General features: G+C 39.3%; 1 protein-coding gene across 2 annotated transcripts; it reads left to right on the forward strand.

Moving 5' to 3' along the window:
* The first annotated feature begins 685 nt into the window (after positions 1 to 685).
* On the forward strand, positions 686 to 23,978 carry nfkbiz (nuclear factor of kappa light polypeptide gene enhancer in B-cells inhibitor, zeta). 2 transcript variants are annotated; one of them, XM_060833145.1, is made up of 13 exons: positions 686 to 825; positions 1,795 to 1,909; positions 17,104 to 17,228; positions 17,466 to 17,499; positions 17,603 to 17,706; positions 17,987 to 18,675; positions 19,396 to 19,501; positions 19,870 to 20,016; positions 20,654 to 20,717; positions 21,360 to 21,532; positions 21,704 to 21,814; positions 22,156 to 22,323; positions 22,506 to 23,977. In XM_060833145.1, exons 2-13 carry the CDS (start codon positions 1,864 to 1,866, stop codon positions 22,557 to 22,559), a joined length of 1,821 nt encoding a protein of 606 aa, XP_060689128.1. In that variant the 5' UTR covers positions 686 to 825; positions 1,795 to 1,863; the 3' UTR covers positions 22,560 to 23,977. The 2 variants fall into 2 exon arrangements, with proteins under 2 accessions (XP_060689128.1, XP_060689127.1); XM_060833144.1 differs by lacking the exons at positions 686 to 825; positions 1,795 to 1,909 and adding an exon at positions 16,111 to 16,478 and having other exon boundaries at positions 22,506 to 23,978.
* The last annotated feature ends 1,031 nt before the right edge of the window (positions 23,979 to 25,009 follow it).

The following is a 25,009-nucleotide window of genomic DNA, read 5'->3' on the forward strand; positions in this document are numbered from 1 at the left end:
TTCCACTGTCGTCTTGGTGCGAGTTTCCAGGAAATTCCTGACCTGTACTGAGGCAGGCTGTAAATCCCCAACCACACAGTTCGAGGCCAGGTGAGAGCAGTAGACTGAGCTCAAAGTAGGGAATTGTACCTGGAACCCTTTTCGGGCAATAACATAGGGTCATTTCACATTTCGTCGCTTTGTCAGTGGGTCAGTCTTGTTTATCATAACTTCAAGGCTGAAGTAGGGAAACTGCTGAATATGAAACTAACTAGGCCAACTTTATTTCTAAACTGAAGGATTTTCCAGGAGGCTTAAAATGTCAATGCTGTTGGCCATTACCCCCAGCTTGTCCCATCTTCCAGGTCATTATGGACAGAACGTCGGGCAAGTCCATTAATTCTTTAATTTACTGCCCGTGGTTTGAGCAGACTAACCATGAACACTTCAATGTTGAAATGGAGAAAGGTAGCTGTTGTTTTATATATAAAAAAAGACACAGCTCTCAAAATATTGAACTGCTGAACTGCCGTGGACGCCAGTCCGAGGCAGTAAGGTGGGTGTGACACTCCTGTTCAATGACTGGGAATTTCCAAAACGTCACACCGCCAGTTTAGAACAGAGGTTTTTTTTTCACTCTCTTTCTCCGACGTAATATGAGCAGAAAGTATGAATGTGCGCGACTTATTGGCAGGAAGGCGGTCACACAAGTCACATCAAAAGCTCCTGTTTCCTCCAGAGTTGCAGCCACGTTAAAATTGAATCGATCCTGGACAATGATTAAAGGGAAATAATTGTGATTATGTAACAGTGCCGGGGTGTCGCTGTTTAGTCCTCGTTGAATGGGTAAGATTATGTGTATGTGTTTATGTTTATATACACGAATAACTTTATGGGATATTGTGGGGCAGGGATAGTGTCCCTACATATGAGTCAGGGGGCACCTGGTAAAGCCCCAGAGACGTGTAATAACATCTTAAAACAGGTCGGTTGAAAATACAAAAAATATCTACTCGGGTAAAGTATCTGACAAATGACATACCCGTCTGACCTGTCCGCCAAAAAAGTCAAGTTGACGCTCATTATAACTTCCCTGGCAAACAGAATGGTATGGTTGCTGTGTAATAATATAGTGTATGATTCTACTTAGAATTTGCCAGTAAATCAGCAAATCTGACAGCAAGTTGAAACTCCAGAAGTTTGGACATATGTTTCATTTGTTAGGAAGTTCCCTTTGACCATAAGTATATGAAATTAAAGAGGAGAGAGAAGCAAACGGCCAAACATATTGAGTGAACCAGGACTGACTGACTGTGGTTTTCATAGAAACACCATCACAGCATGTTTTAAAAAGGTCAGCTCAAATGAATCAGCTCAGGTATAGATTATCTCCTTGAAATAAAAACAGAAATACACGACTCAGGAAAAAACACTACTCAGCAGATTTGACAACATCTGTGAAGAGAAAGACACTAGAGTTAACCTTTCAGGTTGATGGCCTTTTGATGAAAATGTCTTTTTTCATTTTTGAGTTTGTGCTTGTGGATGTTACTTCTTTGAATATATTTTAAGGGCAAGAACATTATATTTAAGACCGAAAATGCTTCTCTCTGTGAATCAAATAATAGGAGAACTTGGTAGGGATTTGAAGTTGAAGCCAAAAGTCAGTCAAAATCACGTTGAATGGCAGAGTGGGGCAGAGGGACAGTATGATTTACTATGGTTCCTATTTTCCATATTCTTATGTAACTGTTGTATTTTTTTTTAAATCTTTGTCTGATTTATACTTACGTTTCCTTTCCTTGTCTCTTAAAGGGTTTTGATTTTTGGGATATGGTTTCACTGGTATCGGTTCAATCCAGTCTATCCAAGTAGTTTATCTTCATGCAAGAGCATAACAAAGTGAAGATTCTGAATCAAGTACCACAAGGTATCTCAGATTTCAACCAGGAAGTTGCTTTCGGCAAGTGTAGTAATAATATACTCATATAAAACAATCTGATTCTGTGTATGAGGTGTCTTTTCTGGATGGTGATTGGCTTGTTATCTTTTCTGCCCGGGGTTGTGGTAACAGAAGCAAGAGTTGTGTTGTAGTGATATTTACCAACATGTCTTGCATTAAGGTGAGTGAGGCTTTGGATCCTTGATATGAGACACACATTTCTCATCTTCACTCCAGACAATGTTGAAAAGTATGTTGAAAGTAACCCTATTGAATGGTGATGCTGAGAACAGCTTAATTCCCTTTTTGTGTAAGGAAATTAAGTAAAATACAAAGACTCCAGAAATGACACTTCTCAAGTTGCTCACTATAGCAATGTTATTCAGAATTGTCTTTTTTTTTAAATACACTTTTGACCAAATGATTAGTGGCAATATCTGCATCTACGTATAAGGAGACATGTTACATGAAGCAAACAAATCATTTCCTCAAATAGTTAGATGAAGTTTAGCATTTCAGTGTCCGTATTCTGTCAGAATCGCAATGTCCTGATAGTATATGGATATAACAAGCACATCTGGATTGTGCACTATCACCCTTTTGTACATATTACCAGGTGATCTAGTAATACAGGCATATGTAATATCACCTGATGACATGAGGTCATAGGGAGTTGGATACATTGTACTTTCCAGGAGATTAGATTTTTTTGTAGTTGTGACGGGAATACACAGAGACAACTTGGGAAACGTGTAAGCAGGGAGTGTCATATATAAGCTGTATGACTTCTTTATTCAAGTTGAATTGTTGTCTTGTAGCAGGTTAGCTAGCGATTAGTATCATAGTTAATATTATTATAGAGTCATAGGTATGTACAGCATGGAAACAGACCCTTCGGTCCAACTCATCCATGCCGACCAGATATCCCAATCCAATCTAGTCCCACCGAACAGCACCTGGCCCATATCCCTCCAAACCTTTCCTATTCATATACCCATACTTCGTCTGGTAGCTCATTCCATACACGCACCACCCTCTGCATGAAAACGTTGCCCCTTAGATTTCTTTTATATCTATCCCCTCTCACTCTAAACCTATGCCCTCTAGTTCTGGACTCTTCCAACCCAGGGAAAATACCTTGTCTATTTACCCTATCCATGCCCCTCATGATTTAATAAACCTCTATAAGGTCATCCCTCAGCCTATGACACTCCAGGGAAAATAGCCCTAGCCTATTCAACCTCTCCCTCAAATCCTCCTATTCTGGCAACATCCTTGTAAATCTTTTCTGAACCGTTTCATGTTTCACAACATCTTCCCGATAGGAAGGAGACCAGAATTGCATGCAATATTCCAAAAGCGGCCTTACCAAAGTCCTGTACAGCCACAACATGATCTCCCAACTCTTGTACTCAACGCTCTGACCAATAAAGGAAAGCATACTAAATGCCTTCTTCACTATCTTATCTACCCCCAACTCTACTTTCAAGGAGTTATGAACCTGCACTCCAAGGTCTCTTTGTTCAGCAACATTCCCCAGGACCTTACCATTAAGTGTATAAGTCCTGCTAAGATTGCTTTCCCAAAATGTAATACCACACATTCATCTAAATTAAACGCCATTTGCCACTCCTCAGCCCATCGGCCCATTTCATCAAGATCCCATTGCAATCTGAGGTAACCTTCTCCGCTGTCCACTGCACCTCCAATTTTGGTGTCATCTGCAAACTTACTAACTATACCTCCTATGTTCACATCCAACTCATCAATAAAAGTGACGAAAAACAGTGGACGCAACAAACATTTGTTTCTCATTCTTCACATTAGATAATTTAAAACACATTAAGGATCTGTTATGGTACAGATCTTAGATCTATATTTGATAATTATAATTCAGATTTGAGTTTTAACATTCACTTCAAATATTAGGAGAGTGAGTGAATTATCTGCAAGGTTGAAATGTCCTGAAAGTGTATTTGTATGGGTTTGAAAGTTGATTTTGCTCAAGATTAGTGCTCTGGAGCAACCGTGATGAATCCCCAGCATTCAGACATTAATTCCTGGAAATGAACCTGCATCACTTTTGTTTAATACACACCCTGTACTAATCTGAATTATACTTCTGCTTTAGCATTTGTGTATATCGAAACATTCTTCACATTTAAAAAACGTCATTGATGTATATGAACTAAGTTAAAACATGACTCAAAAGAGGATGTCTGAATGTATTCATATTTTTAGAGAAATGAAAACCTCATTCTTAAGATGCATGTTGTATTAATTATTGTGTCTTTAAAAATATGCACCTCCCCACTTTCTCCTGTGAAGGAATGATTTCTTCCTGGGGAAATGGTGTGATGGGCATTGGTACTTCCTCCAACTGGCAACACATTGTATGCATTGTAAATGTAAAAGATGCAGCTTATTCAATTGCAGAGGCTAGCAAAGTCAAACTCCATCCTATTCACACTGAGTGTCCAGTATCCTCAATAATTATTGGGTAAAAATTAGATAGGAGGATTCAGGGTATTTTTTTTGCGTATTCACATAATATGTAATCCCAACTGCAGCACCTGTTGACTTGTTAGAATAAAAAGAATGAGAGTGGATGGCATTTTTTTTTACAGTTGTTAATTATTGCCTTCTCGTGGATCAGTTTGACATCATTTTCCTATAACTTCTCAGATAAACCAAGGGACTATATTTGCTGTTATTTGACTTAGGAAAAAAATACTAATTGAGTCATTTGATAGTTTTACCAGAAATGATCTTTTATGATTGTTATTTTTGAACACTTGGCAGAAAACTCTACATGTGCCAACCAACTATATAATCAAAATGTCTGCAATAATATTGGGTATTTTTGACATTTTGAGAACTAATGCTAAAAAAGTCAAATTTGCATACCTTAAGCTTTTCACAAGTGGTAATCTATAAATCAATCACTTCATAAATGATTTGACTAGTAACTAATGGTTGATGTTTTACCCAGTTCAATATCGAGCCTACTTATAGTGGATAATTCCTGAATTTATATTTTGAATTACAATGAGTTGGTTGATGTCTTTCACAGTTTATATTTCCATCTAAAATGCCTTTAAATTTAAGATGATGTTAATGGACAACACCATTGTTAGGTGGAATGTTGTAGTCTTTAAGTGCAAAAAGTGAGAGAGTTGTACCTGGCTGACTATGGGAAAAAATGATTGTGTCTGTTGCAGTAAAATTCATTCCAAATAGGAAAGGAGTAACCAGGAACAAGGTCTAAGCTTTTTAAAAAAATTTTCCTCTAACCTTTCCTGCCCATGATTGGAATGACTTTCTCAAATTTCCATTATCTTGGTCAAATCAGGCCAGTCCATTTCTGACTACATAATTTTTCTCTCTAAATACTCTTATCCCATTATCCCTTTTGAACTCCTTTTGCTTCTTTGTACCACACATTATTCTGAGTCAAATCACTTCATGGGGTGTTTATGGTCAGGGATTTTAACTTTCCAAACATAGACTGGGACTGCAATAGTGTTAAGAGTTTAGATGGAGATGATTTGTTCAGTGTGTACAAGACAATTTTCTGATTCAGTATGTGGATGTACCTACGACAGAAGGTGCAAAACTTGACCTACTCTTGGGAAATGAGGCAGGGCAGATGATTGAGGTGTCAGTGGGGGAGCACTTTGGGGTCAGTGACCATAATACTATTAGTTTTAAAATAGTGATGGAAAAGGACAGACCAGATTGAAAAGGTAAAGTTCTAAATTGGAGAAAGGCCAATTTGATGGTATTAGGCAAGAACTTTCAAAAGGTGATTGGGGGCAGATGTTTGCAGGTAAATGGAAGGCTGGAAAATGAGAAGCCTTTAGAAATGAGATAATAAGAATTCAGAGAAGGTACATTCCTGTTACAGTGAAAGGAAAGGCTGGTAGGTATAGGGAGTGCAGGATGACCAAAGAAATTGAGGGTTTGGTTAAGAAAATGAAGGAAGCCTATGTCAGGTATAGACGGGATAGATCGAGTGAATCCTTAGAAGAGTATAAAGGAAGTAGGAGTATACTTAAGAGGAGAATCAGGAGGGCAAAAAGGAGACATGAGTTAGCTTTGGTAAAGAGAATTAAGGAGAATCCAAAGATTTTTACAAATACATTAAGGATAAAAGTGTAACTAGGGAGAGAATAGGGCCCCTCAATGATCAGCAAGGCGGCCTTTGTGTGGAATCGCAGGTGATGAGGGAAATAGTAAATGAGTATTTTGCATCAGTATTTACTGTGGAAAAGGATATGGAATATCCAGAATGTAGGGAAATAGATGGTGACATCTTGCAAAATATCCAGATTACAGAGGAGGAAGTGCTGGATGTCTTGAAATGCATAAAAGTGGATAAATCCCCAGGACCTGATCAGGTGTACTCCAGAACTCTGTAGCAAGCTAGGGGAGTGATTGCTGGGCCTCTTACTTTATTTTTATCATCGATAGTCACAGGTGACATGCCAGAAGACTAGAAATTGGCCAGCATGGAGCCACTATTTAAGAAAAGTGGTAAGGACAAGCCAGGAAACTATATAGACCAGTGAGCCTGATGTCGGTGGTGGGCAAGTTGTTGGAGGGAATCCTGAGGGACAGGATGTACACGTATTTGAAAAGGCAAAAACTGATTAGGAATAATCAACATGGCTTTGTGTGTGGGAAATCATGTCTCACAAACTTGATTGTGTTTTTTTGAAGAATTATCAAAGAGGATTGATTAGGGCAAAGTGATAGATGTGATCTATATAGATTTCAGTAAGATGTTTGATAAGATTTTCCATGGGAGACTGGTTAGCAAGGTTTGATCTCAAGGAATATGGGGAGAACTAGCCAGTTGGATACAGAACTGGCTTAAAGGTAGAAGACAGAGTGTGGTGGTGGAGGGTTGTTTTTCAGACTGGACCTGTGACCAGTGGAGTGCCACAAAGATTGTGCTGGGTCCACTACATTTCATCATTTATATAAGTGATTTGGATGTGAACATAGGAGGTACAATTAGTAAGTTTGCAGATGACACCAAAATTGGAGGTGGTGTGGACAGCAAAGAAGGTTTCCTCAGATTACAAAGGGATTTTGATCAGATGGGCCAATGGGCTGAGAACTGGCAGATGGAGATTAATTCAGATAAATGCGAGGTGCTGCATTTTGGTAAAGCAAATCTCAGCAGGACTTATACACTTAATGATAAGGTCCTGGGGAATGTTGCTGAACAAAGAGACCTTGGAGTGCAGGTTCATAGCTCCTTGAAAGTAGAGTCACAGGTGGATCGGATAGTGAAGAAGGCATTTGGTATGCTTTCCTTTATTGGTCAGAGTATTGAGTATAGGAGTTGGAAGGTCATATTGCGGCTGTACAGGACATTAGTTAGGCCACTGTTAAAATATTGCGTGCAGTTCCGGTCTCCTTCCTATCAGAAAGATGTTTGAAACTTGAAAGGGTTCAGAAAAGATTTAAAAGGATGTTGCCAGGGTTGAAGGATTTGAGCCATAGGGAGAGGCTGAACAGGCTGGGGCTGTTTCCTCTGGAGTGTCGGAGGCTGAGCGGTGACCTTACAGAAGTTTATAAAATCATGAGGGGCATGGATAGGATAAATAGACAAAGTCTTTTCTCTGGGGTGAGTGAGTGAGTCCAGAACTAGAGGGCATACATTTAGGGTGAGAGGGGAAAGATATAAAAGAGACCTAAGGGGCAGAGCGTGTTGCATGTATGGACTGAGCTGCCAGAGGAAGTGGTGGAGGCTAGTACAATTGCAACATTTAAAAGGATGGGTATATGAATAGGAAGTGTTTTGAGGGATATATTCCGGGTGCTGGCAGGTGGGATTAAATGGGGTTGGGATATCTGGTCGGCATGGACGGGTTGGACCGAAGGGTCTGTTTCCGTTCTGTACATCTCCATGACTCTATTCACCATGATCATTCTTGTAGAAGTCTAGTTCTAAACAATCCCATTACTGTAATGTCTTTGCCAATAAAATGTGTACTCTCTCCCACGCTGGTCAGTTCCTCCAGGTGTTACCCCCATTCTTGCTCCCACAAGTCCAAATGTTACAGATGTGAGTATACAACTACAGTTTTAGCATCCTTCAGCCTCCTAAGACCTGTTTTAATGGGTGAACGAGACTGATGTGTTGAATCTGTCAAAGAAAGTTTTCTGAAATGGACTGGTTGGAAAGGTTCAATATTGGAAATAAAACTTAATCCTGAAAGGGATGAAGTGATCCATTTTAGGAGGACAAGCACATGAACAAATAAACAAGAGTAAGCAACTTGGCCCTTTGAGCATGCTCCACTACTCAGTAAGGTAATGGTGAGCTTGATGGTGAGCTATATTCTTGCATGACCCCTGATAATCTTTCTTTTCCTTTGTCATTAAGAATCATTACTTCCATCTTAAAAATATTTGAAGATTCTATATACATGTTTGGGATGAGGTGCTAAGATGGATTTGAAATTGGCTTTGTCGGAGAAGACAGAGGGTAGTCGTGGAAGCATGCTTTTCGGAAAAGAGGGTTGTGACTAGTGGTGTTCCACTGTAGTCAGCATAAATGATTTGGAGGAAAATGTAGCTGGTCTAATTAGTAAGTTGGCAGATGATACCAAGATTGATGGAGTTGCGGATAGTGAGGAGGAATGTCAGGGAATATGACAGGATATAGATCAATAGCAGGCATGGACAGATAAAATGGCAGATGGAGTTTAATCTGGACAAATGTGAGGTGATGCGTTTTAGAAGGTCAAGTGCAGGTGAAGATTTTCAGTGAATACCCGAACCTTTAGGAGCATTGGGCATGTTCTATAGATCACTGAAAGTGGCAGTACAGGCAGTTTTGGTAGTTAATAAAGAAAGGCCTATAGCATGCTTGCCTTCATTGAGTATGCGGATAGGCATGTTATGCTGCAGCTTTATGGAACTTTAGTTAGGCCACACTTGGAATATTGTATCCAGTTCTGGTCACTACACTCACCAGAAGGATGTAGATGATTTGGAGAGAGTACAGAAAAGGTTTACCAGGATGTTGTGGTTCTGTTCATCGAGCTGGGAATTTGTGTTGCAGATGTTTCGTCCCCTGTCTAGGTGACATCCTCAGTGCTTGGGAGCCTCCTGTGAAGCGCTTCTGTGATGTTTCCTCCGGCATTTATAGTGGTTTGTCTCTGCCGCTTCCAGTTGTCAGTTCCAGCTGTCCGCTGCAGTGGCCGGTAAATTGGGTCCATGTCGATGTGCTTATTGATTGAATCAGTGGATGAATGCCATGCCTCTAGGAATTCCCTGGCTGTTCTCTGTTTGGCTTGTCCTATAATAGTACTGTTGTCCCAGTCGAACTGGGACATGAGCAAAACCAGTGTAGTGTACAAAATCCCATGCAAGGACTGCACAAAACACTACATAGGACAAACAGGAAGACCGCTAATGAACCGCATCCATGAACACCAACTAGCCACAAAACGACATGACCAGCTATCCTTAGTAGCCACACACGCAGATGACAAGCAACATGAGTTTGACTGGGACAACACTACTATTTATAGGACAAGCCAAACAGAGAACAGCCAGGGAATTCCTAGAGGCATGGCACTCATCCACTGATTCAATCAACAAGCACATCGACCTGGACCCAATGTACCGACCACTGCAGCGGACAGCAGGAACTGACAACTGGAAGCAGCAGAGACAAACCACTATAAATGCCGGAGGAAACATCACAGAAGCGCTTCACAGGAGGCTCCCAAGCACTGAGGATGTCACCTAGACAGGGGACGAAACATCTGCAGCACAAATTCCCAGCTCGGCGAACAGAACCACAACAACGAGCACCCGAGCTACAAATCTTCTCACAAACTTTGAAGGTTTACCAGGATGTTGTCTGGTATGGGACATTTTAGCCACGAAGAAAGGTTGGATAGACTGGGTTTGTTTTCACTGGAATGCAGGAAGTTGAGGACCTGAAAGAAGTTTTGTAAGATTGTGAATGGTATGGATACAAAGGGTAGTGAGTGCCTGGAACGTGCTGCCAGAGGAGGTGGTGGAAGCAGACACCATAGCAACATTCAAGAAGCACTTGGATGAATACATAAATAGGAAGGGAATAGAGGGATACGGATCTTGTAAGTGAAGACAGTTTTAGTATGGAAGGGCAAAATGTGTTGATGCAGGCTGAAGGGCCTGTTCCTGTGCTGTATTGTTTTTCCTTGTTCATCCACTGGCTTTTGAAGAAGGGAATTCCATAGACACTCAACCCTCTGAGAAAAACTTTTGTTAATCTTCCTCTGTCTTAAATGGCAATCCAATAACGGTGTATTTTTAAACAATGATCCCCGATTCTAGAGACGTACAAGATATAGGAGTTCACAATGAATGGTAGGAGTGGAGAGGATCAGAGGAATCTCAGTGTGCTTGTCCATAGATCCTTGAAAGCAGCATGGCTGGTAGATAAAGTGATTAACGTAGTATATGGAATATCCAGCCCTAATAATCAAAACATTGCATTTAAGAGCAAACAAGTATAATGGAGCAGTATCTAATAATAATTAGGTCAGAGCTGATGTATTATGTTCAGTTTTGGTTGCCTCCCTATAGGAATGATATGATTGCTCAAGAAAGGGTGCAAAGTGGTTTCACCAGGATATTGTCTGAGTGGACTATTGCAGCTATGATGAATGATTAGATAGACTGGGATTGTATTCCTTAGAGCAGAGAAGGTTAAGATCCTGATTGAGATGTACAAAGTTCCCAGGAGCATAAATAGAGAGAGCCTTTTATCCATTTGGAAAGTCAATAACTAGGGGTACAGTTTTTAAATTAAGAAGCGGGAGGTCTAATTGAGATCTGAGGATTTCTTTTCACCTGGGGGTGGTGGGTATCTGGAATTCACTTGCCTTTTGGTTGTCTGAGGCAGGAACCCTCAATACATCTAAATGAGCGTGTGAAACACCATAGCACAGAAAGCTATGGGCTAAGAGATGAAAATATGATTGAAATAGATGCCTAATGACCAGTGTGGATATGCTGAGTTGAAGGTCCCTATTCAGCTCTGTTAAAGTTCTAACTCTATGAATTTAAAGACCCCACAATTGTCAAAGTAGCAAATTTCTACATTTATTCCTGGGGCTTTAGTAATTACAGAGTGGAAAGCTGCTCCTTGAACTCTCGTCGTTTCCAGGAGATTCTCCGGTATGATTTGAGGGACTGAAGAGAGGTGAAATTTGCTAAGGACACAAGGAAGTGACCAGCCCCTCAAACCACTTTAGCGTGGCTCTTTTAAAGCAGTGCCCCAAAAGGTGCAAGGATCTCTGGAGTGCAGGAAAGCTTTTTTTTAATATGTTCATTCATGAGAAATGTGCATTGTTGACTGGGCCAGCATTTATTGCTGATCCCTAATTGCCCTGGAGAAAGTGGTGATGAGCTGCTGCAATCCTTGGGTGTGGGTGCACCTCACCGTTCTGTTGGGGAGAGCATTTAGGACTTTGACCCCATGACAGTGATTGAACACCGATTATAGTTCCAACTCAAGGTGCTGTGCAACTTGGAATGTGAACATGCAAATTATATGTTCCCATGTCTCTGCTGCCTTAGTCCTTCACAGCAGCAAAGGTCATGGAGTTGGAAGGTGTTGTTGAAGGATCCTGAGTGAGTTGCAACAGTGCATCTTGTATATAATGCCAGCAATGTATACCATGCATTGGTAGTAAAGTGAATGAATATTCAAAGATATTTGATAGGGTGGATCAAGTGAGCTGCTTTGATCTGGTTGGTTCTGAGTTGATGTATTGCAAGAGCTGCACTCATTCTGGCAAGTAGAAAGTATTCCATCACTTTCCTGACTTATACCTTGCAAGTGAACACAAGCCTTTGAAATGCTAAACCTAGCATAAACTTACCTTGCAGGTCTGCTTATTCTTCTCCCCCAGGCACCATTTTGCATTACCACCTGAACAGTGAATACTCAGTCATCATTAGTCATCTTTATACTATCCCCCCCAATGCCTCTCAGTTACTTTACGCAAATATTGTCCTTCCCTCCTCTCTCCATTATGCATAATTATTTCCTTATGGAAGAAGAGATCATTAGCCCTGGGAGATGCAGAGCCATTAATGTGGAGGGAAACAGACAAGTGATATCCACCTCTAGCTATTAGTATTGCATGCTCAACTGATGTACAGTGTATGAGGCCTTGTTCAGGAAGATGCATATGACCTGTCATGAAAAATAAGCCTTTGGAAATAGAGGTACCCACATATAAGAAGAGCTGGCCATCTGTCTGTGGACCTGGTCTGAGAATCTTGCATTCTTTTGTGGTGCATCTCTGTCCGTTATTCTGTCTGAGGAACAGCATGCGGCTGGGAAGATAGCTGATGCTGCTTCTCTTGTTCCTGCATAAACAGCTTTCAAGGCAGAGTGACAGCAAAGAAATTGGTGCAATATGAGACACATTACTAACTCCTTGGATGTTAGGCTATCACCTGAGCAGCAGTAAGGACACATTCTCAGAGGGATTATTGAGGGAAGTGGGCTCTCATCTAAGCAGGACTGTGTCTGGTTATTTTCACAGTTTGTACATTTCGTAGCCTGTCAGTTTCACTGAAGTAATATTCCCTGTTCTCTCTTTGTTTAATTGACTTGTAAAGTTATTCACAGTTCAGGAATTCTGTGGCTGTTGAAGCTAAAATGCTGGGTCCTCAGTTAATTGCCTCATTGTATATAACTTAGCAAATAGCACCCAAGGATGTTCTCCAGTTACCTTCAAGCCTGCATGGGTTCTGAAGTCACCGGAATCACCCCCAGATTTTGGCTCCTTAGCTCCCTTCCATCCACTCCCACCCATACCCTAAACTACCTCATTTTGGCAATTAAATTTCCATCCCTGAGGTTAGCTTCTATACATGTGCTGACAAAATCTAGCCCTACCATCACTCCTTCTATGCTGTTGGATTGTTTACACAGTTTTGGATGAGGAAAACTTCATCTAATTCAACACTGGGGAGACTAAAACTATTGTCTTGGCCTGTTCCATGAAATCTATACCCTCCCCATCAACGTCTTCCCCCACATAAACAATTTTGCTAGAATTAATTAGACTGTTTACAACCTTGGTATTCTATTGGTCTTAAGCTGATTTCCAATACGGTAATGTATTTATTGCCTCATAATATCCCATTAGATGAATCACCGACATCTGTATTTGTAATGTTACTTGCTTTCACGTTTCCTTCAACCCATCTGCTTCTCAATCCGTCAGACCTGTGTTTGTCAGCTTCAACAACTCAAGTGTTCTATAGCTCTGATGAAGAATCATCCAAACTCGAAACGTTAACCTGTTACCTCTCCGTGGATGCTTTGTGACCCACTGTGATATCCATCATTTGTTGCTTTCAGTATACTCTCTGGTTCTCTATCCTGCATAAACAATTGTTATCAAGCCCAGTGTGCCTATCTCATAACATTTCTAATACTAAGTCCTCTAAATTCAAACAATTCTGGTCGCTTATCCTTTCACCATTTATGACTCTCCTTAAAGTTCATTTCTTTGACCAAGTGTCCAGAAGCCGAAGTGATGTATTTATCTTCCCTGTCTTTGTACTGATACTGGTTATTCATTTAAATGTAAAATATTATAAACAATTTTGCAGCTTCCATTGTCTATCTTCTGTTTTCTATGCACTTTGATACCCTCTGGTAACAACATTTCAAAGGCTTAGGATCTTATTGTTTTGATTACTTTTAAATCAGATGGATTAGAGATTTTACTCTGGTAATGAAAACAGGACAGTAAGGAATATGGCTACATCTGTTGGAGTGATTTGTCTAAGTTTAATTTACAATTGGAAGAATTGCCTCGTGAGATAATGTTTCATGGTAATGACTTGTAAGACAGTTACATGCCCTCTCATGGTCCAATAGTAATCTCTAGATACTTGCAACCTTTGTGGTTTAGCTTTTTAAGTTAATCCCCAGCTGCTTATACTCAGCAGAACGTTTTTCTTCATTCTACCCATATAATTGGTACTTGGGTGGACTAAAACCATTCTTCATCACACACTCCAATTCCTTCTCTAGCTCTAAGGAGGTGCCTTTAACGCTGGTATTAAGCAAATGATACATCTTTCAGGACTCTGGCTTTTTACTGCAAAGAACAGTTTCTCTAACTGTAGCATATTCTGCCACATCCACACTCCTTTTCACTCTTCCCTACCTGAACAGACATCTTGCCTCGATGCTGTGGTTAGTTTGGTCATCCCCTCTGCAGACCTGGCCCTCTTTTGACCATTGCCATATCTCATCTCCAGTGTTACTTGTCCTCCTGTCACACTATCTTGTCCCTGATCACAGGAAAAATTGAAAGAATCTAACTAGGGTTGTGACTACTTCATTGGACTGTATGCAAGTAACTTTCGCCCTGCATAATGTACTGGTCTCTGAAGGCCAAACTCCAACTTATCCAATCTGAACCAAAGTTCCTCCAGTTACAACCATTTACTGTAGATATCATTTCTGTGGATCACCCATGCTTTCACATACCACAGCTGCAAATACGTCACGTAAACTGCCATTATCATTGTGTTTTATTTAACTAATTTCAGAGATTGCAGGTTAGGGTGGATTGACTGTGCTAAATTACCCACAGTGTCTAGGGATGTGTAAATTAGTTGCATTATTGAGGGGTAAATGTAGATTAATGGGGAATGGGTTTGGGTGGGTTGGTGTGGACTTGAAGGGCGGAAGGTCTGGCAGCATCTGTAAGGAGAGAAAAGAGCTGATATTTCAAGTCTAACTGACCCTTTGTCAAAGCTGGTTTGACAAAGGGTCAGTTAGACTCGAAACATCAGTTCTTTTCTCTCAAGAGAATTAAAGTCTTCCATTATAACTGGCCAAGAATTCTTGCAAAACTTTAACTTCCTTGACTCCAATTTGTAGTAGTTTGAAGGGAATAAGGGAAAAGTAGCCTTTAGGTGTAGTGTAAAAATAATTTTTCCATTAGTAGCATAATTTCATCTATCTCTGTCTCAAATACAACAACACTTACAATGCATATTCTCAATTCCAGTGCCAAAGACCTTAGAACTTTTGGATCATTGTGTTCCATCAGTAAATTGTTTTGAAAACATGACAACTTGCATTTATATTCTGTTCCTAATGTCAGAAATTGATTTGAGGCATATTGCTGGACAAGAGAGAGAGAAATTTAAGGTGAAACTTTCAGGGATGAGACATTTTAAAGGCTGAACTGCCAGTGGGAGGCCAGGGGTATAGTGAATAGAGCTGGAGCAATGTAGAAATGTTGAAGTTTGGAGCTGGATGAGTTTATAGTGAGTGGACAGGCAAAGCCTAGGAGAGATTTGTGTCCAGTGATGTGTATTTTAAAGCTGAGATACTCATGAACCAGAGTCCTGTGTCGGCATGAAGTTAAAGGGTGCTGGGTGAATAGGATTTATTTGAGTAGGTTTGAATATGGGCAAGAAAGTTTTGGGTTACCTTAAAGTTTGTGGAGGGTGCGTGATGGCAATTTGGCCAGCACAGCTCTGGGCTAGTCAAAGCTACAGGTGACTAGAAGTGAATGGGGGTTCCAACAGCAGATGTGAGAAAGCAAGGTAGAGAGATGGTCCGTTATACAGATCGAAGTAGACGGTTCTTGTGATGGGTTACAAGATTTGGTTCGTTCTTTGACAGTGACATGGAGCTGGAGAGGGGGAGCATAGTCGGGTGAAAGTAATCAGTATTTAGAAATAACTTGCGTCATGAAAAATATGGACGATTTCCGTTTACCCTTTGATGAGATAAAGACAAAGGTCGAAACTACGCATGCTGAAAATCTTGAAAAAAAACAGAAAATGCCGAGGAAATGAGCTTCCAGAAATAAATATTTGAAGAAGTGTTTAGTTAGAGGTGATTTGTAATTCGGCTTTGTTTCTGAAATAAAGTTTTTAAAAAAAGAACCGAAATGTGAAAGTACATTTCTATTTGGAAGAAAACTCAGCTTTCACGTTCGGGGCGGGAATAATACACCTCTTTCATCTCCTCATTTCCAGTAAAACCTCTTTTTTTTCGCATTGTTACGGTAAACCCAGCCCTTTTTTTGGCACCTCACGGGCTTTGGGACGAATAGGAGGCGAGAGTCGCGTGAAATTACCCTGCCTCCCGGAAAAGGCTTATTAGGGAAGAAGGGGTCGGGCCGGTTTGATGACTCGGTAATTCGACAGAGAGAGCTCTGGGCTGTTTGTCTTCCGTGAGCAGATTGGGATACGGAGTTTGAGTTGGTCAGATTTTTTTTTCCTCCTCCTCGTCCCAACCTTACGGCAGACTGTGTCGGGTTTTATTTCTCAATCTGAAAGATGATTCTGGACAGAGGCAGCGAGAACAGCAGCGACCCGGAGAGCTGTGTGATGTCCAGTCCCATGAACCTGGGTTACTTTTACCAGAGCTCTCCCGCGGTCAGCGAGCCGCGCTCTCCACCTACACCCACATCGCCGGAGTCAGACTCCGACAATCAAAGCGGAGCTCACTCAGAGAAAGGCTTTGGGAGCGTTCAGTCCACAGGTATCTCCAAGACTCTTCAAACAATCCGACTGCTGTCTTTCCTAACCATTTGCATTTTTGTCTTTTTTTACAAAAAAGCTATGGTAACCCGTTCAACTTGTTCTTCAATTTAAAACATTTTCCCTTGTTTAAAAGATTTTACTCCCGTTTGTTTTCCCCCTCTCGTCCGTCTCGTTTAGCAGCTTTTAAATCTTCACTTCTAGCTGGGCATCGTCACGTCTTGCTGGTTTAAAAAGGGAAAAGGAGGCGCTGTTTTTGTCCCGATTGTACTTAACGCTAGTTCTATTTAACATGAACCAACCATTTCCTGCTCTCAAACACTGAACTTTGGTTTTAAAAAAAGTTCCGATGGGAGCCCGATTTAAATCTCATTTTCTAAGCTGAAGTTTGAGCTTTAGGGACAGGGGAGACTGTCAAATGATCATTGTGTGGTCGGTAGCGTAGGGTGGGCGTGACGTACGTTTTCAATTTATCTCATGTTTATGTAAAAAGTGAGTAATCTACGATGTGTTTTTTTCACTTTTATTTTCTGGCGTGTAAGCTCTTTGCAGTACTTTTTTTGTGCGTTCACTACAACCTGGTGTTGTGATTTTTTTTAAAAACTACTTCACTTCCTTCCGAACAGTCTACTCTGATACACGAAGATCTCAGAGGCGACCCTTCCAGGGAGTTCGAGTGAAGAATCCGGTTAAGGAGCTTCTTAACCACTTCAGGAGCTCCCGCAAATGCAATAGTGTGGAACAGTATCAGGTACCTTCCTCCAGTTTATTTTTTAAAAAAACTAAACAAAAACCAGTAAACGTAATTTAAGCAATTTTAAAAAATATTTTTTAAAAAATTATACAGGGGATTTGCTTATGACAATTCATGTGCAGCGTTTAGGCAGTCATTTTGACAAGCGGTACTCTTCAAATATATTATACAGACTAGATGAAGGGATATTATGGAAAATAATTAGAGCCACATTATTTTTCTCCTCCAATGTAGCCCCAGTTGAATTCAACAGAAGAACAGTTTTCACGTAAGTAACTTCAACAATTTGTAACTCCTGATGTGACTGACTTTATTGAATCAAAATGCTCCTGTTTTCCTCTGTATAGAATTAACGTCTTTTTTTTTAACAGAAATAAGAAGTCTCCTGAGTGGGGTGAAAAGGTCAGCTGTGGAGAACCTGTCTGATGCACCTCCTTATAAACAATCACCTGTGCAGTCATCACCTTATTTGCTGGTAAACATATCAGCTATTCTTTCTTTTTAAATGTCACTTCAGTTGAATTACTTTTGTAGTGCAATATTCAGGATTGAAATTGATTGAAATCTGAAGACAACTGATGACGTTATCATTTTACAAAAGATAATAATACCTTTTTCTCAGAATCTTGGTCTTGTTTTTGTTTTACTGAGACCAATAAACAGACTCTCTGTGAGCATTAATTATTGCAACCCATTTCTAATTTTTTTTTCCACTTTACTGAAGTCCTTCTCTTATTGTCTGTCAATTTCATTAGACTCCGCCCCAGACACCAAATTCTGTTGACATTTCGGATGGCGGCCACAAAACCGAAACAAGTAATGATGTAAATCCAGATGCTCTTCAAGACATTATCAAAATGTTGCAAAATGACACCCAACCGATCTCCCTGAATACAGTCCAGGTCAGTTGGGCCAATGTTGCCAAGAATGATCAGGTTTTTCAGGCGAACAGTTATATACCGGAACTGCAACAGAACGAACTTTCTCCTGGACAATGCCAAGACCTGCAACAATTCCATGTCCATAGCCCACCTCAAGTCACCAGGCAACATGAAGGGTTTCAGCCATTTCACAGTGTTGACCAATCTTCAAACTTCCAGCCAGTGCTGCCAAATGGATCACTTGCAGACACTCAGCAGGTGTCCAATGAATTTGCGCAATTGATGTTCAGCTATTCCGAGCATCCTAATCCTCCTCTATCTGAGGGTTACCCAATTCCTCAAGGCCAACCTATGGGTAGTCAACCATCCTCTGAATTTTATATTCCAGGTTGCAGGTCTCTGCAACCAACCATTCAAGAAGATATTTCTCATCCTGCATCCCTGTACTATGCGTCACAATCTCAAGGCAAGTCTTTCTTTCAATGGCAAATTGAGCAAGAGGAGAAGAAATTGTCCCACCTTACTCAAGAACAATTCCTTTCCAAAGACTCTGATGGTGACACGTAAGTATCTTTGATTTGGTGTATTCCTGTTCAGTCAAAACAATAAATATATACTTTGAGGGCTGTTCTAGAGCCTTTGCTACTGCTAATTTCTAGCTGATCCCTAGGTTGTGTGCAAGAATAGTTTTAGGTTACAGTTTTTGCCCTTTTCTCTTTTGTTCTTTTCTACTCTTTTCCTGTCTCTGAATGGAGAGTGTAAACCCTTTATAAAAAGCCTCCTATAGTATCTCTGTTGGCACAGAGCTATTGCTTATGGTTATTATAGATATGGTACTGCTTTGCCTTGTGATGCACTATTCTAGGGTTCCGGATCTAAAGTTCAGAGAAATTCTGTCATTTCAGTATTAAATAGAACATTTTATACCTGTTCCTACTCAGGGTTTGACAATTTAAGGCTCGTACCTGATTGTGTTCCTGCAAGTTTATTTTCTGATGAAATTTCAGTAAAAAAACTTATTGTGAAAAGGTGTCATGACTGGTGCTACTTAATGTGCAGATCTTCTTAGAGATGCTTGACATATTAATTTGCTAAACATTTGTGCTAGAAGTAGTAGCACCTTCTAGAAAATAGATTAGGCTAAAATGCTTCAGAATGCATGACTTCATTTCTGAAAAATGGGCTTTGAGTTTAAAGGGGCTAGGACTTGTACAGTAAAGGGCCTGTGTTATTCTCTATAGTACAATATGTTTTTATAAGCTTAAAATTGTTGTACTTTCCAGATTACTACACATTGCTGTAGCACAGGGCAGACGAGCTCTTGCATATGTTCTTGGGAAGAAGATGGCAGCAATTAACATGATGGATATTAAAGAACACAATGGCCAGGTACGTTGTCAAATAATTGTGTCCTTCAAAGTGAAGATGATGATGATGATGATGATTGAGTTGAAAAGATATGATTTTTAAATCAGTTACTTCAAATCCATCTTTTGCACTGAGGGATAGGTCTTTTCCACAGAACAGGCAATGATGACTTCAGTAAAATACTGCACATTAATATTTAACTTAAATTGGCTTGTTTTTCATTGCCAGTTGAGCTTGAATTTAAAGGTTAACTGCTTTGTTTATTTATTACTCTGGTTGCTTGGCAAAAATTCCACTATCAGTTAGTCATTGATCTTATTGTCACGCATTTCCTGGTACAGGGTGGTTCTTTGAAATATTACAGAAAGTAATTTTCTCTCCTTGTACAGAGTGCTTTGCAGGTAGCTGTTGCTGCCAACCAGCACCTGATTGTTGAAGATCTAGTCAGCCTTGGGGCACAAGTGAATACTTCAGACCGCTGGGGCAGAACACCACTGCATGTGGTTGCAGAAAAAGGTTTTGTTCAAGTGCTTATGGTAAGTTTTGTCATTCTACAGAAGTACCAATCTCAGGAGATTGCTGTGACATGCAAAAATGAAAGCTTCACAAAAGGAGAATTTCCCAAACACCAATTATTTGTCATTGTAAAGACACAAGCACATGTTCAGTAGATATTGGATCATTTGGATTTGATTTAAAATATCATTTCAATTTTACCATGTGTTCCATTATAGATTGCTCTAATCAAAGATTCTTCCATGATTTCTTATGACTATTGAAACTTGCAGAAGTTAGTGATCTAGGAAGACTATTTTACATCGATCCATAACTTGTACACCTCTTTTGATTTTCAACGAACCAACATATAGTTGATTATGGACCTCGTTCCATATTCCATTTGCTAGAGCCTACTTGCACTATAAAGCAGCAATGTTTTGTACCTACTTCAAACCTCCTTTAGTCACATCTCAAATTATATCCCGCGGGCCCTGCAGGTAACTTGTATGTTAGTGCCTTTATAGTGTAAGTCATTTTTTAATGTTTTGTAAATTAATTAAAGATTACTTCATTTTAACTGGAATATTGAAATAAATTGACTAATTTACATAACTGCTATTTATAATAATTGCCTATTATTTAACTGATAAATTCCTATTTAATGTTTCTGTGCAGGCCATTGAAAAGGGGATGGCAAGAAATTGTCATCATCTCAACCTTGAAGTTACAAACTTTGATGGTAAGTTCAATTACTACAGGTCAGGAATGCTGTATCAACAAACCTCAAAACAGACTGGTTTTTGGATAAAGAATATTCTTGGTTTTGGTATACTTACCCTTATAGCACCATTTAGGCTGGTGGGGGGGTACAGGGGGAGAAACTTTGCTTAGTCTAAATGGACCTGAACAGCCCTATGGACGTGCTGAGTTCAAGCCTTTGAATAAAAAATGTCATTTGTGAAGTGCATTTGAGCCAGGTGAAGACTTTTCCAAAGGGTCCTGAAGTCAATATGTCTGCAGGTCCATTTGGGTCCACTTTTGAAAAGATCTTTGTTTTTGGTCTTTTTGGTTTTCGGACATTCGGGTAAAGGATACCCAACCATTATCTCAACTTTGTGAATAGCATGAAGATTATTCCATTAGTCCCATCTCCAAATTACACATGAGCAGAACTGCTTGCAGTCAGAAATGCCCCAATTCTTGTGCACCTGGATATTCTTCAATGTTTTTTAAAAAATTATTGTACACGGTCAGGACTTTTTTTTTGACTTTAGTTGGTAAAGGAATTGAAGTGAAATGGGGCTTTTGTATACAATTTGTATTTTTTTTTCAGGTGAACTTATTTGTGTTTTACTAATTCTGAACTTCTTCTGTGATTTAGGTATGACTGCTCTGCATTGTGCTGTCCAAACCCAGAACCGTGTGCTGCGTGAGCTGCAGAACAAAATTCATCAGCGTCTATCTGTTGAAGTGCAGGAACTGTCCATCCAAAACAAGAACTTGTTGGAAACAATTAAAATGCTTTTGCAGATGGGGGCATCTATTGAAACGCGGGTAAGTTCAGCTCTGAGGTGAACAGTGGTCAAACCACTTGAAAGAGCAGCGATCATTAAGTTGTTGAAGATACTTGAATGTAATTGGGAAAGACTAAATTATTAGTTTTCATTGTAAACAAATCCGAGATGATCTGTCACAAATTCTACTCAGCAAGTCAATCTTCTCTAGGATCGGAAGAGTGGTCGTACAGCTCTGCACTTGGCTGCTGAGGAAGCAAATGTCGACATCCTTCGTTTCTTTCTTGACCAACCAACCAGCCTTAACGTTGTAAATACTAAGGTGAGATACAACAGAGATATTTGTAAACCATTTGTTCACTAAAAGGGGTTTATTGTTATGGGCATAGTATTTTGTGTTTTGTGAGAGTCATTCATCATTGACTTTGCTAAGTTTCCTGGCATTTAGATATAGTAATACAAGTGTGCATCACTTTTGAAGGACTTTTTATGATTTGACATTAGTCTTATCATGATTTGAAAACAAAACTAATTTATTAATTTAAGATATCAGCATTTAAAAGGAAGAGGTTTGTGTGGTGTACTTTTGCAGTCAGGAGAAGATTTGAGGAGATTTCCAGTGTTGATATGTTTGTTGATAAAGGGATATTGTTCATCCTGCAGGCATATAATGGTAACACCGCTCTTCATGTCGCAGCTGGCATGCAAGACAGAGTTAGTCAGGTAGACGCTGTCCGGCTGCTGATGAGAAAGGGAGCTGATCCTAGTGCCAGAAACCTGGAGAATGAACAACCAGTGCATCTGGTGCCCGATGGTGCAAGAGGAGAAGAGGTGGGTGAGGCAAGGTGATCGATAAACCTATCAAAAGCGGTATCTGGAATGTTGACAGTGGATGCAACTTAAAAATTATTTTGTAGAAGAGAAATGATGTAAAAAATCATCATTATAAGATTTAATAAAGTCAGTATTTAAGTCTGCAATCACTAACTATTATTGGTTTTTTTTATTTGTAGGTTAAACGCATTTTGAAGGGTAAAGCTGTCCAGTCAAGAATGCCTCTCTTCTGACTACTTGTTTTTACCTGTGACCCACTGTCAGTTAGGCAGTCCTAATAGATTTGTACAGAGAAATTTGCTAACTTGTGGCAAATACCTGTTGTTTCTTTTATAGAAACTTTCATTGTTGACTACTGTGTAGTATTTAGTTAAAAATAATGGTAGTATTAGCCTGTGCCTTCAGTTCTGTGCACATTATTCAATTTGTGTGGAAAAATTGAAGGGCTTCAGCTACTTTTTAGAATGTTTTTTTTTCCTTTTATATATGGTCCAGATAATCACAGCAACCATGTCGATGTGATCGAGTACATGTGTCTACTTAAATTTTAAGAACAGCTTCAGTATCTTAAATATAATACATGATTTTCTTATCCTGAACCAAATGTATAATTTAGGTATGATGTGCAACACCAAAGCTCTTCTGAGTTTAACCTTTTGGGTTTGCTGCTGTAAAAGGGATGTGAAAGCTTAGAACAATCTTTATGCCAAACATTTTTCTTTTGTTTATTGACTTATTGAACACATCTTTAGTATTAATGCATCTTTTAAAGATGTTTTTGAAGGAAGTGTCCAGAAGAAGCTATAAATCTGATTTAATTGAATCCCTTTCACCTTTCAGTTTCTTTTTCAGTGCAGACTCGGGTATCTGACAAGAGCTTTCTTATCTACTCTGTGATGCATGAATTTCTATCAAAAGAACAATACCTTTGCAAATGATTTTGGCATTCTGCTTGCCAAGTGAATATACTTGGCTTTTGTGAGCCCTTTTAATGTGAGGGCTTTGCTTGTACTTGTACCAGATCCATTAACAAGGGTATTTGCATTGCACATTTTGAGGATTAGGTGCAAAAATGGATCCAATAAATATTTTGAAAGTAACACGAGAAAGAGCTGCACATTGGAAGTGGTTAGGTAAAAGTACAACATAATGTACAGAAAGTTGAAGGCAGTCAGCTGAGGAAATTATAATCCATGAAGGGATATTTTACAGGAGATTAATATAAATTAATTGTTATGGGTTTGGAACAGTACAAATTAGTATGAGTGCCAGTGCCCGATTCCTGAGTTAACTGGATGTGTAAGTGTTTTTATATAATTTGATATCTGTTTCTGTCGGCAGGTATATAATTGTTATTCTCACCAATAAAGGAAACTGTTCTCAATCACATTTGTAAATTGTGCTGAATTTAAGGAAGAATGTCCTTAATACTTCACTATAATTGTCAAAATAATTATTGTATGCATGTAATTGATTTATATAACTGATTTAAGCTTAGAAAAGTCATTATAATTTTGCACTTATGTAGTAGTGTTTTAGTCAAAATACATGTTGACTTGTGAACTATTTAGCCTTAAAAAGCTAAGAGTGCAACTATTTAGAACGTAGTTTGTACAATTATGGTCTTTTATTAAAGTATGTCTTGTAGACAAATTTTCACTGTTATGAGGATAACATTGCATTAAATTTTTGATGCTTTAATTATCTGGTTTCCAGTATGTTTCTTGGAATTTCAACATTTTGAGTCTCTTGTCTTTGGTCTAACAATAGTAATTGGATTTTCTAATGCAATTGTTTAGGTCTGTCTTTAGTTTCGCTCTGCCAGGGTACATATCAGGGAGGCTAAGAATTATCCTATTTTCATACAATTAGTACTTTTAACAGTTAAATTAGCTCTAACATGTTACTATGTATATCAGATTTAAAACTAAAAACTATCACTATAATATAGCATTGGGGCATTTGACATTTTTTTGCCCTCCATCTTACTGGATCATCGCTAATCAGTACCTCAACTCCTTGTTTCCTGCTATCCATGTCCCCTGATTTTATACCTAATCATAATTTATCACCCTTAGTGATGACAATTTAAATTGACTGTCCACGGATTTTTGATAGGAGAGCGTTCTACATGTCTGCTGTCCCATATGGGTAAGTGTGACCACTCCAGAAAGACCTGCCTATAAATTTACAAATAAACTCTTTATTTTAACTTCCTGGCATCAAATTTCTCATTTGTGCACTTTTATCCAATGCTTTTGACATTAGATGAACTTGATAGAGGACCGATCGCCATTTAAGAGTTTTGGTCACTTCTTGTTCTTGAGATGAATGGTGAAGTGTTTTGTGTACACCAACACCAAATATGTGCGTTTCCACAATTTTTAGTTTCTCAAGATACAGTCCATTGGGAAAGTGTTCTGCAATTCGAGCCCTGCTATTCCTAGGGTTGCACCAAATGTTAAATGGTTTATTTTTGAAAGGTGCAGTATCCTAATTTACCTGACTTTCAGACTAAGATTGTTAGCATAGATTGGGTATTTGTACTGAATGAGAATTTATTTATTGTTAGACTATACCTACAAAAGTAGTATGAAGTACTGGCAGATAACCCTCTGTTCTAATCTTCTTTTAAAACCCTTCCCTTTATACACAGTGACAATTAGGAGGAAATCTATTATTG

Source organism: Hemiscyllium ocellatum, chromosome 12, assembly GCF_020745735.1.
Source record: "Hemiscyllium ocellatum isolate sHemOce1 chromosome 12, sHemOce1.pat.X.cur, whole genome shotgun sequence".
NCBI classification, from domain to species: Eukaryota; Metazoa; Chordata; class Chondrichthyes; order Orectolobiformes; family Hemiscylliidae; genus Hemiscyllium; species Hemiscyllium ocellatum.